The sequence below is a fragment of the Triturus cristatus genome, chromosome 7 (genome assembly GCF_964204655.1).
Source record: "Triturus cristatus chromosome 7, aTriCri1.1, whole genome shotgun sequence".
NCBI classification, from domain to species: domain Eukaryota; kingdom Metazoa; phylum Chordata; class Amphibia; order Caudata; family Salamandridae; genus Triturus; species Triturus cristatus.
In genome coordinates, this window is record NC_140590.1 from 1,786,845,379 (window position 1) to 1,786,860,654 (window position 15,276).

Consider the following 15,276-nt stretch of genomic DNA (forward strand, 5'->3'; position numbering starts at 1 on the left):
GATGTGTCTGTCCAACATGGTGATTTCACATGTCTGTGCTCGTTTTCCAGGATCAGCACACGATGCCTACATCATGAGGCGTAGCAGGGTGCCTGAAATGATGACGCAGCTGCGCAACGAACGAGCATGTGTTGTTGGTGGGTACACTCTGTCTGTCCTGTATTTTGCGTAGACTTCCAGCCCGACTGCTTCTCCTGTCCTACTTATGTCCATGTGGTTTCCATGTAGGGGACGCTGGCTATGCCAACATGCCATGGCTGATCACACCTCTCCGCAACCCCAGCACGCCGGCCCAGCTCCACTACAACACCGCCCATGGCCAGACAAGGCGAGTGATAGAGAGGACATTTGGCCTCCTGAAGAGCCGATTCAGGTGCCTACACAAGACCGGCGGCGCCCTCCCATATGCCCCGGTGAAGGTCTGCAAAATCTTCATGCTCTGCTGCATGCTGCACAACATGGCAGTTGAGAAAGCTGTGCCACTCATCCTGGATCAATATGATCAGGAACATCCACCCGTGGAGGACGAAGGGCTTGGCAATGGGGCTAGTGAAGTGGAGGATGTGGTTCCGCAAGAGGACATCCGGAGTCGGCTCATACGCGACTTCTTTGCTTAATGGTGAGTACCAGTGTCTGAGTGTGCACGCATTGTTCTTTGTGTGGCATGTGTTGCAATGCGTGTGTCCATCTGCATGTATGCCACGTGAGTCAGAGGTGTGTGTGGATGTGTCACTCGAGTGATGGTGCCAGTGATGAGTGTATTTCCACAGTCATAATTGTGACCTAGCATGTTGTCATCCTTATATGTGTCGAGTACATGCACATGCAAGTGGATGAGCTTTTTGTGGCTGACTTCTTGTGTGTCTCTCATCCCCAGGTACTTGCGCATGCCGTCTGCTGGTTGCATTGTTGTGGCACTGCTATTCCTCATGGACACGTCATTGTGTGCTGACTCAGCGTTACACGCACGGACAAGTTTGGAAGTCTCCTTAGGGTAAGGGATGCATCAGGGGTGTATTGGGTGTGGCAGTTGTTTACGATGTGTGCACACTGCCCCTGTCGATGTTTGGTTCCTCTGCAGACATGTCGCATCACCATGGGACACATGACATGTAGCTGGATTCACCTGAATAGATGGTCAGACTTGTTGACAGTCATCTGTAATGGGATAGTAGATTGTGATGAAGGCATCAATGTGTGTAACACTGCCCTCGGACACATACGGTTTGCATTGGCTTGACATGGTGTGGGACTTCCACATCAGAGGATCAATGGTGTATGGCAGCCTCTCCGTGAGCAGCAGGGGGTGTTTAGCTGTTACCCGACACTTGTGTGCCAGTTCCATGGATATCAAGCATTTGTGGTGCAGAAGGGGGGTGTCAGTGTTGGACCCACATGTTACTCCACATGACCTGTGTATGTGTACTCCGAGTTGCCTCTGCATTCCGGAATACATGACTAATAAAGGTGTCCCTATGCCTCCAAGGTGCCTCTTCTCAGTCAATGCTGGTGTGTTGCCACGGTGCATATGGCATGTCTGGCATGGTTCTCAGTGATAGTGGCTATGTGTCTATGTGTAGAGTAGCAAGTTGCAAGCTGTTTGTCTGGGATTAGACTCTGTATTGTGCATGATGTCCATGACTGTGTGGGTATTGTGACATGTGCCATCCCCATGCATCCAACGTTGGCCAGGCCACCATTCTCTGCATCCACCTGACTCAAGCTTGCAGGACATGGTTCTGCCACCTGTCTACACATACCTGGGTGCCCCCCAGGACACTCCACATGATCCCTGACCTCTGCGCATGACTGTTGCTGTACTCAATATGTCTGTCAGCACAGTTGTGCGGCCACCCCCTCAGCTGGTTGGGCCCATCACAGGTGTGTATGGTGCTCCATGTCTGTCTTGCCTAATACATTGTGACCCATGTGTGTCCTGTGCCAGACTCAGGCCCCAGGGTATGGATGGTTGAAGTCATATGAGAACCCAGGCATGGTTAGACTTTACAAGACACATGTAATGTAATAATGCAAAATGTAGGCATCATCTCTTGATCGTGTAAGTTTTTATTTGTGTTGGGGTACGTGTTGGGGGGGGTATGACAAGAGGGGCTTTCCGGGTGAGTGGAATCCAAAGTTCACTGGGGGAGTTGGTATCCTTGCCATTGGAAATCATCAGAGTCCATGCCACAGTCTTTGTCAACATTGGTCAGACAGTGACCAGCAAGTCCATGTGGCAGAGAATGTCATTTGCTGATGTGCTGCTGTTGGGCCAGTGGGCCAGGTGAAAGGCCAGGTGTCCTGGGAGATGGTGCTGTTGCGCCGACCCTCACGGTCTTTTCCGTGGACGACCCGCCCTCCTGCGGGAACCCTCAGAAGCAGGCCGTGACGATGTTTGGGATGCTCCGTCGGATGTATCCTCCTCCTCCTGATCCCTCCCTGTGGGTGGTGATGTTCTTCGCCTGGTGGCACAGGGAGGGTTGCCCATGTTGTCGGCTATCCGACGGAGTGAACGGTTAATTCCCGTGAGCACCGTCACAAGCTCAGCCTGTCTGTCCTCCATCCGTCCTTGGTGTCGCTGTTGACAGGCATGTTGCTCCGCATGTTGCTGGGCCTGCTGGGTCTTGATCTCCTCGAGGGTCCCCTTCATCTCGTTGAGGGTGGACACAACCTGGCTCATGCCCGTGGTGTCCTGCTGGTATGTGTCCAGGATGTTTCTTACATGGGAATATACCGGTTCAGCAGCCAACTGGTCAGGCTCACGCCTCCGCCATCCTCCACTCCCACCACCCCTGCCCACTTGCGCCTGGCCTGCCCTTGTGGGCACATTGGGTCTCCGGGACCCCTGAGGGGTGGCATTGGCGTTGTTGCCTGCCTCCTCCTGGGTGCCCGGTACACCGTGTCCCTCCTGGTCAGCCTGGCTGCGTTGTGGTGGTGGGGCAGGGATCCTGGGTGTCTCCTGGGATGTGGCAGGAGTGGGGGTGGTGGTTGGCCCAGTTGTACCTGACGCAGGTGCTGCAGGTGGTTGGACACCAGAGGGGCCAGATTGGTCAGGGTCGTCCACAGAGTGGTGAGAGTCGTCACTGCCGGTAGGATCGTCATCCCGCAGAGACAGGTCCTGTGAGTCTTCCCCCCCAGTGTTGGGGGGTGATCCACGACGTTGACCTGTGTGTGAGAGAGAAAATGTTATTTTTGTTCCATGCAACATCCATTTTTCATTCGTTTCAAAGTTGGCACATTTCCTCTGGGTATTTGGATATGTCTTGCATTCCACTCACAGTGCACTTGTGCATGCGTATGTCCCTTGTCCACAGCTTTTGAGACTTTACCTATGTGTGACACAGTCTTACTTGCTGCGTCAATTGCTGCAGTCAGCAGTGGAGTGAGCAGGTGTAGCGAGCCATGCATTGGCGCCTTCCGTGTTGCACTGTACGTGGGCACATGGAGTTGTTCCACAAACTTATATAATGCAGGTAGCTGGCATTGTGCTCGTGCACAGGTTGATACATGGCCCAGTGTTTTGCCATGGAGAAGAGAGGGGGATTCAGGCACTGGCCACCCTTGTCTACATGCACGCAGTCCACCTGCTGACGAGCAGACATTCCCACACCACCCAAGGCTGAATTGGTCTCCCTGTGTATCCCTTTCTCACTCCCTCTCTGTCCCCCTCTCCCTCCCTCCCTGTGTCAGCCCCCTCCCTCTGTCCGTCTCCCTGTGTCTCCCTCCCTCTCTCTCCCCCTCTCCCTCCCTCTGTGTGTCACCCTCTGTCACCTCAGCCCAGCTTCCTAGGCACACACTGTTTGCAGATCTTTGAATAGCCCTTGGCTTGTTCATGTGGGTTTGTTTCTGATCTCCAGGCACCCATTGAGTGTATTGTCTGTGTCTGTGCTGCTGCTGTGGTGGTGTGTGCTGCCACTCTTTCACAGTGTTGGCTGTTCATTAGCTGCTGTCATGTGCAAGAAGTGCCTTCATCCCCATGTCTTCATGCAAGGCGTCCGCCATTTGCAGGCAAGTCTTTCCTGTGTGGGGACACACTGTTTGTCTGGCTGTGACCTAGGCCATATGGGCAGAGGGCATTGTTGTCTGCTTCTGAGTTACACTATGTGATTTTTGAGGGCCACACTCCCGCCATCCAGGTTACCGTGTCTTGTGTTGGTGTTTTCTGTGGCCTGTGACTTGGCATTTTCAAGCTGGGTGCATGGGGCATGGTGGCGCTAGTAGCATGTGCGTGTTTATGGAGTGTGGTTGAGTCATGCGATAGCTTTGGGGTGGTTGCGTGCATGATTGTGAGTTTGGTTGTGGATGACGTTCCCCCCATGTGAGGTGAGTTGTTTGTGTACTCACCAGGCTCTCGGAGTCCTTCTACTCCCTCCACTCCCACCAGCGGCAGTATGGCCATCACCTTCTCCTCCCAGGGATGGTAGTGTACCGGTCTGCGGGGCGGCCCTCCTCCAGTGATGTTGGCCTGGTTGTGGTCGTCGGTCATTTTGCGGCGGACCGTCCTCCGCAGATCGTACCACCTGGCTTGGCATTCATGCCTGGTCCTTCTGGTGGACGCAACAGCATTCACAGCATCGACAATCGTCTGCCACATGGCTGTTTTTTCGGAAATGCTGGTCTGTCTGACCAATGTTCCAAAGAGGTGTGGCTCGACTCTGATGATTTCGTCGACAAGCACCTCCAACTCTTGGCTAGTGAACTTTGGATTCTTGTTAGTGGGCATGGTGAGGGGTGTGGGTGTGGATGGTTGTGGGGGTGTGGGTGTGGATGGTTGTGGGTGTGTGGGTGTGTGGGTGTGGTTGTGCAGGTGTGTGTGTGAATGCGATGAGGGTGTGTTTGTGATGGTGGTTGTGTGAAGGTGTGCAGGTGTAAGGTGTAGTGGAGGTTGTAGTATGGTGCAGTTGTTTCTCTGTGTGGTCTGGCAGCAGTGGGTCTGTTGCAAAGGATCATGGTTTGTGTGTGTTGGGCCTTTTTATTGGCCCATTGGTGGGTGTGGCTGTGTTTGAACTTTGGGTGGGTGTGTTATAAGGAGTGGTTGTGTTTTGGGCCTCTGCTTGGGAGTTTGGCAGTTGCAGGTCAGTGAATAGGTTGTATTTGTGCTTGTTGGACATGTTTTGTGGCTTTGTGCGATTCAAATGGAGTCTTCTTGTGTTGTTTTGCTTTGTCCTGGTTGTGTACGTGTGTTTTTAGCGTCTGTACGGTGCGTACATCGGCCATTTTGTTGTACAGTGCTGTCCTTGTCTCTGGCTTGGTACGACTCGTACATGCGCGATGTTGGGTGAGGGTGCTGGTGTTGGGGCCTGGGGTGCGCTCCGTACTTAGACTGGTGGGGTGTGTGTTCGCTCCGTACATACACGGGTGGGGGTACGGTCCGTACATACACTGTTGGGGTGGGGGTACGCTCCATACATACGCGGGTGAGGGTACGGTCCGTACATACACTGTTGGGGTGGGGGTATGCTCCATACATACGCGGGTGAGGGTACGGTCCGTACATACACTGTTGGGGTGGGGGTACGCTCCATACATACGCGGGTGGGGGTATGGTTCGTACATACACTGGTGTACATACGCGGGTGAGGGTACGGTCCGTACATACACTGTTGGGGTGGGGGTACGCTCCATACATACGCTGGTGAGGGTACGGTCCATACATACACTGTTGGGGTGGGGGTACGCTCCATACATACGCGGGTGAGGGTACGGTCCGTACATACACTGTTGGGGTGGGGGTACGCTCCATACATACGCGGGTGGGGGTACGGTCCGTAAATACACTGTTGGGGTGGGGGTACGCTCCATACATACACGAGTGGGGGTACGGTCCGTACATACACTGTTGGGGTGGGGGTACGCTCCATACATACGCGGGTGAGGGTACGGTCCGTACATACACTGTTGGGGTAGGGGTACGCTCCATACATACGCGGGTGGGGGTACGGTCCGTACATTCACTGTTGGGGTGGGGGTACGCTCCATACATACGCGGGTGGGGGTACGGTCCGTACATTCACTGTTGGGGTGGGGGTACGCTCCATACATACGCGGGTGAGGGTACGGTCCGTACATCCACTGTTGGGGTGGGGGTACGCTCCATACATACACGGGTGGGGGTACGGGCCGTACGTACACGGGTGTATATACACGGGTGGGTGTACGGTCCGTACGTACGGGGGTGTACATGCACGGGTGGGGGTTCGGCACGTACATACGAGGGCTGGGGGGGTGGTTGGGCGCGTACATACGGGGGCTGGGGGGGGTGTTTGGCGCGTATGCGGGCACATGTCTCCATGGTTGCTATGGGAGTTTGGTGCGGACGGTGTTTTTTCCATACGGTTGTAACATCGGACGCACGGGATGGATCGTACTTGCGCAGTCGGACTTCACTTTTCACATTTGTATGGTAAATCGTCCGGGGACGTGTCGGACACATTTTCCGACCCGAGGACGTGAGGGGAATTATTCCCAATGCGATTCGTATGGACTTTTTCCCATGCGAATCGTACTTGGCAATTTGTACGGCACTTGTTCGATTCGTACGGTAAAAAGACCGGATACCAGTCGTACGGGGAAATTTTTTCCAGGATCCGAATCGGCACCATAGTGTATACCTAAAAACCATAATAGTGCATGACCTAAAAATGGAGGTTAATGCTGATTTATACAAACAATCTTCAGCAAGTGCCCTAAGTTTACAGTTTCATACTATATTTCTCTCCAATACCAAAATAGTTAATATGACCTGATGTAAATCAAACAAAACCAAAAAGGCATCATATATATGTAAAACCTATCATGCATATCGATCAGTAATGATAAATACAAAAATAGTCCAATCCATATCATTTTAATAGGTAGCACAAAATCATCAATAAAGTGCAAGTGCAATATTGGAGAGGTAGCTGATCAAATCTAAAAAGACCCTATACTAAGAGGAGGACAAAAATGTATAACAATCAATAAATATCGAATTTGCAAGTTAAACATTTTTTTTTTACAAATACATATATTAATAGAATGCCAAAAGGTTCAAAACAGTCTGTAAAAAACAACAAGATATAGAATACCAAAAAGTGCAAAAAAGTGCAGTGCAAAAAATATTACCTCAAACACTTAGCAGCAGTAGAACGAACCCTGAATCGCTTAAGCCTAAGCGATCCTAAAGTGCCAGTGCAAGGATAATAGTAAAATCACAGATCAAACCAATATATGTTCAATTAGACAGATATAACAAAGACTCAATGAGAGCAAATGATTGTCATAATGTAGTACCATTTTATAAATAAAAATAAAAACAGTTGAAAAACTGGTTCATAAAAAGTTATGCAAGTCTTCACTCATGTTGATACCATTAGGGACTCTTGTATCGAGAGCTAAAATAAAATGGGATTCTCTTTGTCTCAGTAATTTCTCTCGATTTCCCCCCCCCCCCCCATCCGGGGTTGGGAACTGACCCTAGAACTGTATTCCAAATCCTTTAGTTTGTTATCATGAATAGATTTGAAATGCCTGGCCACCGGGTAATTGTGGTCAGAATTGACAATAGCCCTAACATGCTGAAGAATGCGTTTATGAACCGGGAGCTTTGTGCTGCCAATATATTCTAGATTGCAGGAGCACTTCAGTTTGTAAGTAGCGTATTCGGTACGACATGTCAAATGTTCATTAATAGCTATCTCTTTATCACAAAATGCTGTTGTGTAGTGAGTAGAATGTTTTAGCAAAAGTGCACGCGCGACAGGAGTTACACTTAAAGAAACCCATGTTGCTAAGCCAAGTATTTTTAGATTTCACCTCAGGCATGGATTTAACAAGGGCATCCCTCATGGAGGGTGCCCTTCTGAAGGTGATGACTGGTGAACTAGGAAGAATAGGACCAAGAATAATATCAGTCAATATGATGGGCTATTCAGAGTAAATAATCTTACGTATTGCCTGTTCTTGTGCACTAAATGTAGTTATTAACCGAATAGAACAGGTGTCATTCTGAGAGCTCTCTATATTCGATCTAATGTTAGAACGGGGTAAAAGCAGGGTATCTCTTTGCAGATTGTTGGCTTTGTTAAGGGCAAGGGTCAATTGGAATTTCTTATAACCCCTGCTAAGTGATCTGCGAAACGCTGTCATTTGACATTCCATGGAGACTGAATCAGAGCTACAAATTCTCTGGATACGGATGAATTCACCATAGAGAATGCTGTTGATGAGATGGCGAGGGTCAGCACTGTCTGCATGGAGGATTGAATTGCCAGAAGTGGTCTTTCTGTGCAACTTAGTTTGTAAAGTACCATCATCAACATAGAGCAAAACATCAAGAAATTCGACTTTGGAGCAATAAATAGTAGCAGTGAATCTTAAATTTAAATCATTGGAATTGATCTCTCCTACGAACTTCAAAGCGTCTTCTCTAAAACCGTTCCAGATCAGACAAATATCGTCTATGTAACGCCAATAATGCACAATGTGATCACACCAGTGCGCATGCGCAGATCTGAGGAAATGGCTCTCCCACCAGCCCACATGTAAACATGAGTAACTGGGGGAGAAACATGCCCCCATTGCCACACCGTGCACCTGTTGGTAAATATCATTGTGAAACATGAAAAAATTGGTCGTAAGACATAACTCAATATTTTCCAACAGCATGGTGTTTTGGTCTCTCATGTTGATGTCCCTATTGTCAAAGAAATGTTTAGTGACATTAATGCCATGGCAGTGATTGATACTCGTATACAGAGATTCAATGTCCATGACCACCGGCAGATAATCAGAACTAGGGTTGGGCGGAATTTGCGAAATCCACTTTCGCAAAGTATCGCGAAAAGGTCTAAAATTATCGCAAACAAGTGGAAATATCGCGAAGATGCGGAATTTTTTTTCCCGCATGTTCGCGAGATTTTCTGCATGGTTGCGGGTCGCCAACTTACCCATGTGGTTGCTCGCGGGTGCGGCCATCTTGTTTTGAGTTGTCTCGCGGTGCATGATCGCGAGAAGAAAGACGTGATCGCGCGACACATGACGTCACTGCGGGCGCGAACTGTCGCGAGACAGCGCAAATGGCTAAAAACAATCCAACATCTCATGGAGAACGCGAAGTTCTCATTCATGTCCTTGTGCTGAAATAATCAGATGGTCTGGGACAGGAGTGACCTTCTTGTGGATTTTGGGCAAAAAATACAATATGGGAGTAACAGGATGTTCATTTCCTGTTTAGTCAATAGCCCATCTCTTTTCCATTGGTGGATTTTTTTGTGAGTTGTATCTTCTGCTGCTCTCATTTTAAATTTAGCAGAATGTTTTTAACAAAAAGTTTCAGAAAGATGATGTACAGATTCTGATAAATAGTCCTTGCGTGACCATAAAACTGTGTTACCACCTTTATCAGATTTATTGATGATAAGATCTTGATTGTGTTGAAGATTGGTGATTAACAAGTGGTATTGATTGTTCCTGAAATCTTTCTGTCGCGATTGAAATTACACAGTTCTGTTTAACAATTTCAATTCAGTGATGACTGTCGCTGAAAACATCAACTGGATCTTTGGGCATGAGTGGGAGAAAGGTAGATACAGGTCGGAATGGGCTGGGGGCTGTCCTTTTGTGATGCAAATCTTGACTGATAGTTGGTATATCTTCACTGCAGGTTTCTTGTGCTAGATCATAAAGAATCTGTACATTAGGGATGTCCTTGACTTGCAGTACTCCTTCGTTGTTGATAACACCGGGTGAAAAATAAGTAGATTTGCCAGAAAACGTGTTCAACTGAAAATATTTAATTAATTTGATTTTCCTAATAAATTTGAACACGTCAATCCTTGCCTGATTATATGAGAAGCGATGTTTAGGACAGAAAGAGAGGCCCAATGAGAGAAGTTGTTCTTCAGCTTTGGATAATATTGTATCTGTGAGGTTAATGACAGTGTTTTCTATTCCACTCGTCATTTCTTCCAGGCTCTTCTCGCATTCCCTCTTGATGTATTTTTGCCTGTGCCTGATCCTCCTCTCCCTCCTGCGTTTGTTGACTGATCCCCTTGCACATAATGAGGTTTGCGGGGCGCAAGGTGTACCGCCGGTCCTCGCTTACAAAATTTAGTTCCTCGGCAAGAGAAAAACTCCTTGTGCCTGTTGATATAGGAGCTGAGGTCCCAGGTCGGCCATCCTCAGAACTGCTGTTAGATGTCAAGGAAGTTACAGAGACAGAGTCATAATCCACTTCAATCGCCTGTGCTTCACTACCACTGGCACCTTGTTTGCTGTGAACATTGCCTCCGGTTAATGCTTGTCGCTTATAGGTGTCGTATTTGCGGGCAAATGTGATTATTCTTCCGGTGGCGTATTCATTTTGATCACACGCAAACTTGTAAATCTTTCTTTCTTTAATTACCTCTTCATGTTTTTTTAATGCATAAATCAATCTCATGTTTGCTTTTACTTATCATATCATTTTGCCCTGTAGCATCAAACACACCATTAATCCGATCAATTTCTGGTATGAGTGCATTTTGATCGATTTCAGCATATTTGATGAGGATGTGACTCATATTCATAGATGCCTGCAGATTGTTCTCTGCCCATTCTTGTAACATTAGAGGATTAGGGTTTTCAAATGTGGGAGCAATGAGTACTCGTAGCCCTCTTGGAATATATATATTTACCCTTGCATGCACAGGGTTTATTTTTTACATATTATTTAAGAAATATAATTTATTAAATGAAAAAAACATATGTTATTGTATTTATTTTTTACACACATTTAATTTAATTGTATGATTACATTGTGCTAGTACATTATATTTTATTGTATGACTTATTTATGACTTCTTCATTAATATTAAATAGGTTTAATTACTTCACATTTAAATTCCAAGTATTGCAAAGGTATGTGTGTGATGCTGGCAGCCAGGGTGTGTAATAACATTAGGGGAGAGTTGGAAGGTGCCACATCATTGTTAATAGGTTACTTTCCCACTAGCAGAAAGAACATTTTCTGTGTGTTTTTGCACATTCTGAGTTACTGGAATTTATTTTTAAAACAATATCTTATACTGAACTGTTTCTAATATCTTTTTGCAAAAAATATCTAAAGGATTTTTGATGTGTTTAATTTTGCACTAGAGGTTCTATTTTTATTCTTTATGTTTATAAACATGCTTTCACTTTCTGTAAGAGCTACACCTCATGGTTTTAAGAAGTTTGTGGTAAAAGTGATGATGTCACCATGTATTATATGAGATAATGTAACCTCTGCCAAATATGATAGGGATATTACAAGTCACTTCAGAGTTCCATAACGGTATAAAGGAACTTCAGCCTTCGTGACTTGCAATATCCTTAAAATCTATAGTAGAGGTAATTTATCTCTTATATATTTTTCCTTATTACTCCCCTGTCAAGTAGGTGCACAATATAGATTTTTCATCTGGCTAAAACATAAAACTGATGCACCCCAAACACAAAAGCTTAGTAAATCTGTGCCTCGGTGAAATATTAAATAGGCTAGTAGACAGACTTTACCCAATCATGATAGAAAGTGAAAGCCTACAGTACATAAACCATGCTTGTAAGACATACCGTGGTCATATGATTTAACCACACTGTTACACTTGCCAGTATGGTGCATTAAATGGAGGAGAGCGCTAAATTACCACTGGCCAAAGGTGATAATATGCAACAGCATTTGTGAGATTTTCCACACTGCCGAGATGCCAAGGGTAGTGTATGAACTCCATGAAAAAGGAACCAAGGAAGCCATCTCAAAATTATCCTGCAACACTGCATCACAAAATGCCAACTCTCCCAACAACCATAACACTAAGCTGGCAGGAACTACTACTTGGCGTTCACATTGTAAATTCATATATGAAAAGTGACCTCATAACAAAAATACACTTACTTTCCAACCACCCAAATTTGTTAAAGAAAGACCCTGTAACAGTACTCTATAAATAACAGCACCACCTCATTTTAATTTATTGATGTATATATGTAATTTGTTATTTGTTTTGACGTTCTTGCATAGCCAACTTAAACTCATGGTGTCCACATATAGCACCAGCAGAGAATGATTAGAAAAGTGTACAGAAATACACTACAAAATATATTAGAACATGCCATAATATTAGTGCAATGCTAAATATATTGTAAGCAACTAATTACCTTCACACGTACTATGCGGCATGCGGCATGTTTACAAGGCCCTTGCACCACAAGAGCATCACTTTTTGTGAAGCTCTGGTGGTGCTGTGTCCTGCTCCATATTTACAAGGCAGTATTAAGCCATTTTATGTGACTCAACGCAGCCTTGTAAATATCGCTTTCTGTGTTAAAAGGGGCATGCAATGGGTGTTGCTATGGGCATTCCTCTACATTGGCACATGGCTGCTGTTTGTACACTGGCAAAGGGGTGAGTACAGGAATGCGCCATTGTCTTGTAAACACAGCGCATTCCAGCACTTAGACAATGATGCTGCTCGGTGCAGTAAAACTGCTTGCTGCACCGCACTGCGTCATTGTCTTGTTAATAAGCCCCACTAAGCGTAGGCGTGCAAATAGCCATTGAAATTAAACAGTCAAAAATGATGAAGATTCTATTTGTGCGTCACATAGTCTTTTAGTATTCCTTTTTGTCATTTACATGTTTGTATGATTTCTTTTCATGGTTTTTATAGAGATACAATTCCTATCGCCATACATTTTGTGATCATGTCAGAAATAAAAAGGAAAAACTGAGTTGTTATTACAAAGCTAAGGACTCAAAATAAAAATGATCTCTTGATGAAAACAGTAATCATGCAAACAAGATTGTGCAATGCTTGTGGTAAGCCCAGTTTTGTTTCCTGACCACTATTTTTAAACAGGTTTTTCTCTTTTTGAATGAAACAATGGCTGGCTAGCCTAAAACAGTAAGTGAGTTCTTCTTCCAGAGTCTACAATGCATTCTTTTTCCTTCTCAGAGCATTTTTAAACTCTGTGTTTTTCAGGCTGTATATAATGGGGTTACAAAGTGGAGTCAGAGCGATATATGACAAAGATGAAATCTTAGTCTCTCGCATTGAATATGTTGATGTGGGACGCACATAGGTTCCGAAGAGAGACCCAAAGAAAATAACAACTACAGTGAGATGAGACGCACATGTTGAGAAGGCCTTGTGCTTCCCACCTTTAGATTTAATTTTAAAGATGGACGAGGCAATTTTGATATAAGAAATAATGATTAAGTTAAAGCAAAAGAATGCTACTACAGCACCTATAATGTAGGTTAGTGTCTCAATCGTGTGAGTATTGCTGCAGGATATCTTCATGAGAGCTGACAAATCACAGAAAAAGTGGTTGATTGTGTGGGATTTGCAGAAGGAGAGCTGAGACAGTAATACAGAATGTGGTAGTGGCACCAGAGAACTCACTGCCCAAGTTCCCACAGCCAACCGAAAGCAAACAGACTTATTCATGATAACCAGGTAGCGCAAGGGACTGCAGATGGCAACATACCGATCAAAAGCCATTACCGCGAGGAGGATATATTCTACAATCACAAAAAACATGAAAAAGTACACTTGCATTAGGCATGCAGTAAAAGAAACATGCGTATTCCCCATAAAGTAGTGGGCCAACATTTGTGGGAAAATGACTGAGGTGTAACAGATGTCATTAAAAGATAGATTTGTGAGAAAGAAATACATAGGTGTGTGCAAATGTGACTTGGAGTGAATGGTTGCCATGATTAATAGATTTCCCGCAAGTATTGAGAGGTATATCACTGAAAATGCAGCCCAAAGTGGAACTTGTAGTTGTGGAAGATCCAAAAATCCTACAATCAGGAAATCCTTTATTGAGCTCTGATTTTCTTCTTTCATTCTCCCAATGACGCAGCAGTTTCTATACAGACTGAAAACAAAAACACAAGTAATGTCAATGCAATAATTGTTAATTAGAAGTTGACAAAACATTTTTTTTCTCAAATAGCTCCTTAAACACTCAAATGCATTCTATGATGTCTTTTTCAGAGTTTTCACTTAAAAATAGTTCATACTAGTAAGAAAGTGAGTTATTAATTTGAGTAGATTTGTGTCCATCACAAGTATTGAGGCTATAATCTTGTCAGGCTAAAGTGGATTCAGTAATTTAACATGTGCCCTCCTGCCTGCACCCCCAGGACTTGGTGCAGCATGATGGCCCTATTAGGGCCTCCTAAGTAGCCTCTCCACCACCCTTTTTCTGGTGGTCTCACCACATGGAAAGGGCTGTGGACAGGCAACTCAAAATATGCTCGACTGTGCCACACGGGCACAGCCAACATATTCCTGCTCCTGACTGCTGGGCAACCACCACAGGATCCTGGATCACTGACGGACACATCGGTGCTGTGGCAGTCTGACCACCACACTCATAATACTGCTGGGGGCCCACAGTGTGTCAGTAGTCAGACTACCACTTCAACGATGATTCTTGTAATAAGGTTGTTCGTCTTTGAAATGGAAGTGGGGCAATGCTAGAGGTTATACCTGTCAAAGTTGTCTCGAATTCAGATATCTGCTGGAAGGGACCAGCCAAAGATGGTGCTTTCTCCGGGAAAATCTCAGAGTGGAAGAAATTCAAAGTTCACGGCTGATGAAGTCCTTGCATCAGACAGATACCTTTTACACCTTGGCCTGACAAGGTTTCTACATTTGGACTTCGGTCCCCATTTACATATTATCTGGTGGCTCTTTTCTCCATCGAGGTGACTGTCAACTTAATGAGGTGCCGCCAACACATGAAGAAATCCCTGCTTGCCCAGGACTGATCTGTAAACATGATGGAGATTTCTGGCAAACATACAGGGCATCATTTACAACAAAATGATGCAGCGCGGTCCCACAAGCCATCTTGCTGCCCTGCACTGCGTCATATTCAAAGCAAAAGGATGAGTCATTTTAACAGCAATATGATGCATTCATATGCTTTCCCCTGCGCTGGCACATAATTGACTGAAATGCGCCAACATAGGCACCCTTGCGTCATATTGAAAGGATGCCTGTATTGCAGGGATGATTGTTTTTGTCCAGCAAGTGACACCTTCCTGCACAAATCAATAATTGATATTTTCCTCTTTTTATGTGTGATGAAGAATACAGCACACAAAGAAAGAGGAAAATACAAGGAGGGCAGGATTCTAACACATTCTCAGGTTTGCGAACTGTTGTAAATCTGGAAATGCAGTAGAATCCATAGGTGTTGGAAGTGAACTGCCACAGCAACACCCATGGCAGGCCACTTTCATGCAAAGGAATGCATTAA

The 15,276-nt window shown here is 45.6% G+C and overlaps 1 protein-coding gene across 1 annotated transcript; it reads right to left on the reverse strand.

The window, feature by feature from the left end:
* Positions 1 to 12,926: 12,926 nt before the first annotated feature.
* Positions 12,927 to 13,853, reverse strand: LOC146813128 (olfactory receptor 1G1-like). The gene has a single exon (XM_085614707.1). The coding sequence runs from the start codon at positions 13,851 to 13,853 to the stop codon at positions 12,927 to 12,929; it is 927 nt and encodes a 308-aa protein (XP_085470833.1).
* Between the last annotated feature and the right edge of the window lie 1,423 nt (positions 13,854 to 15,276).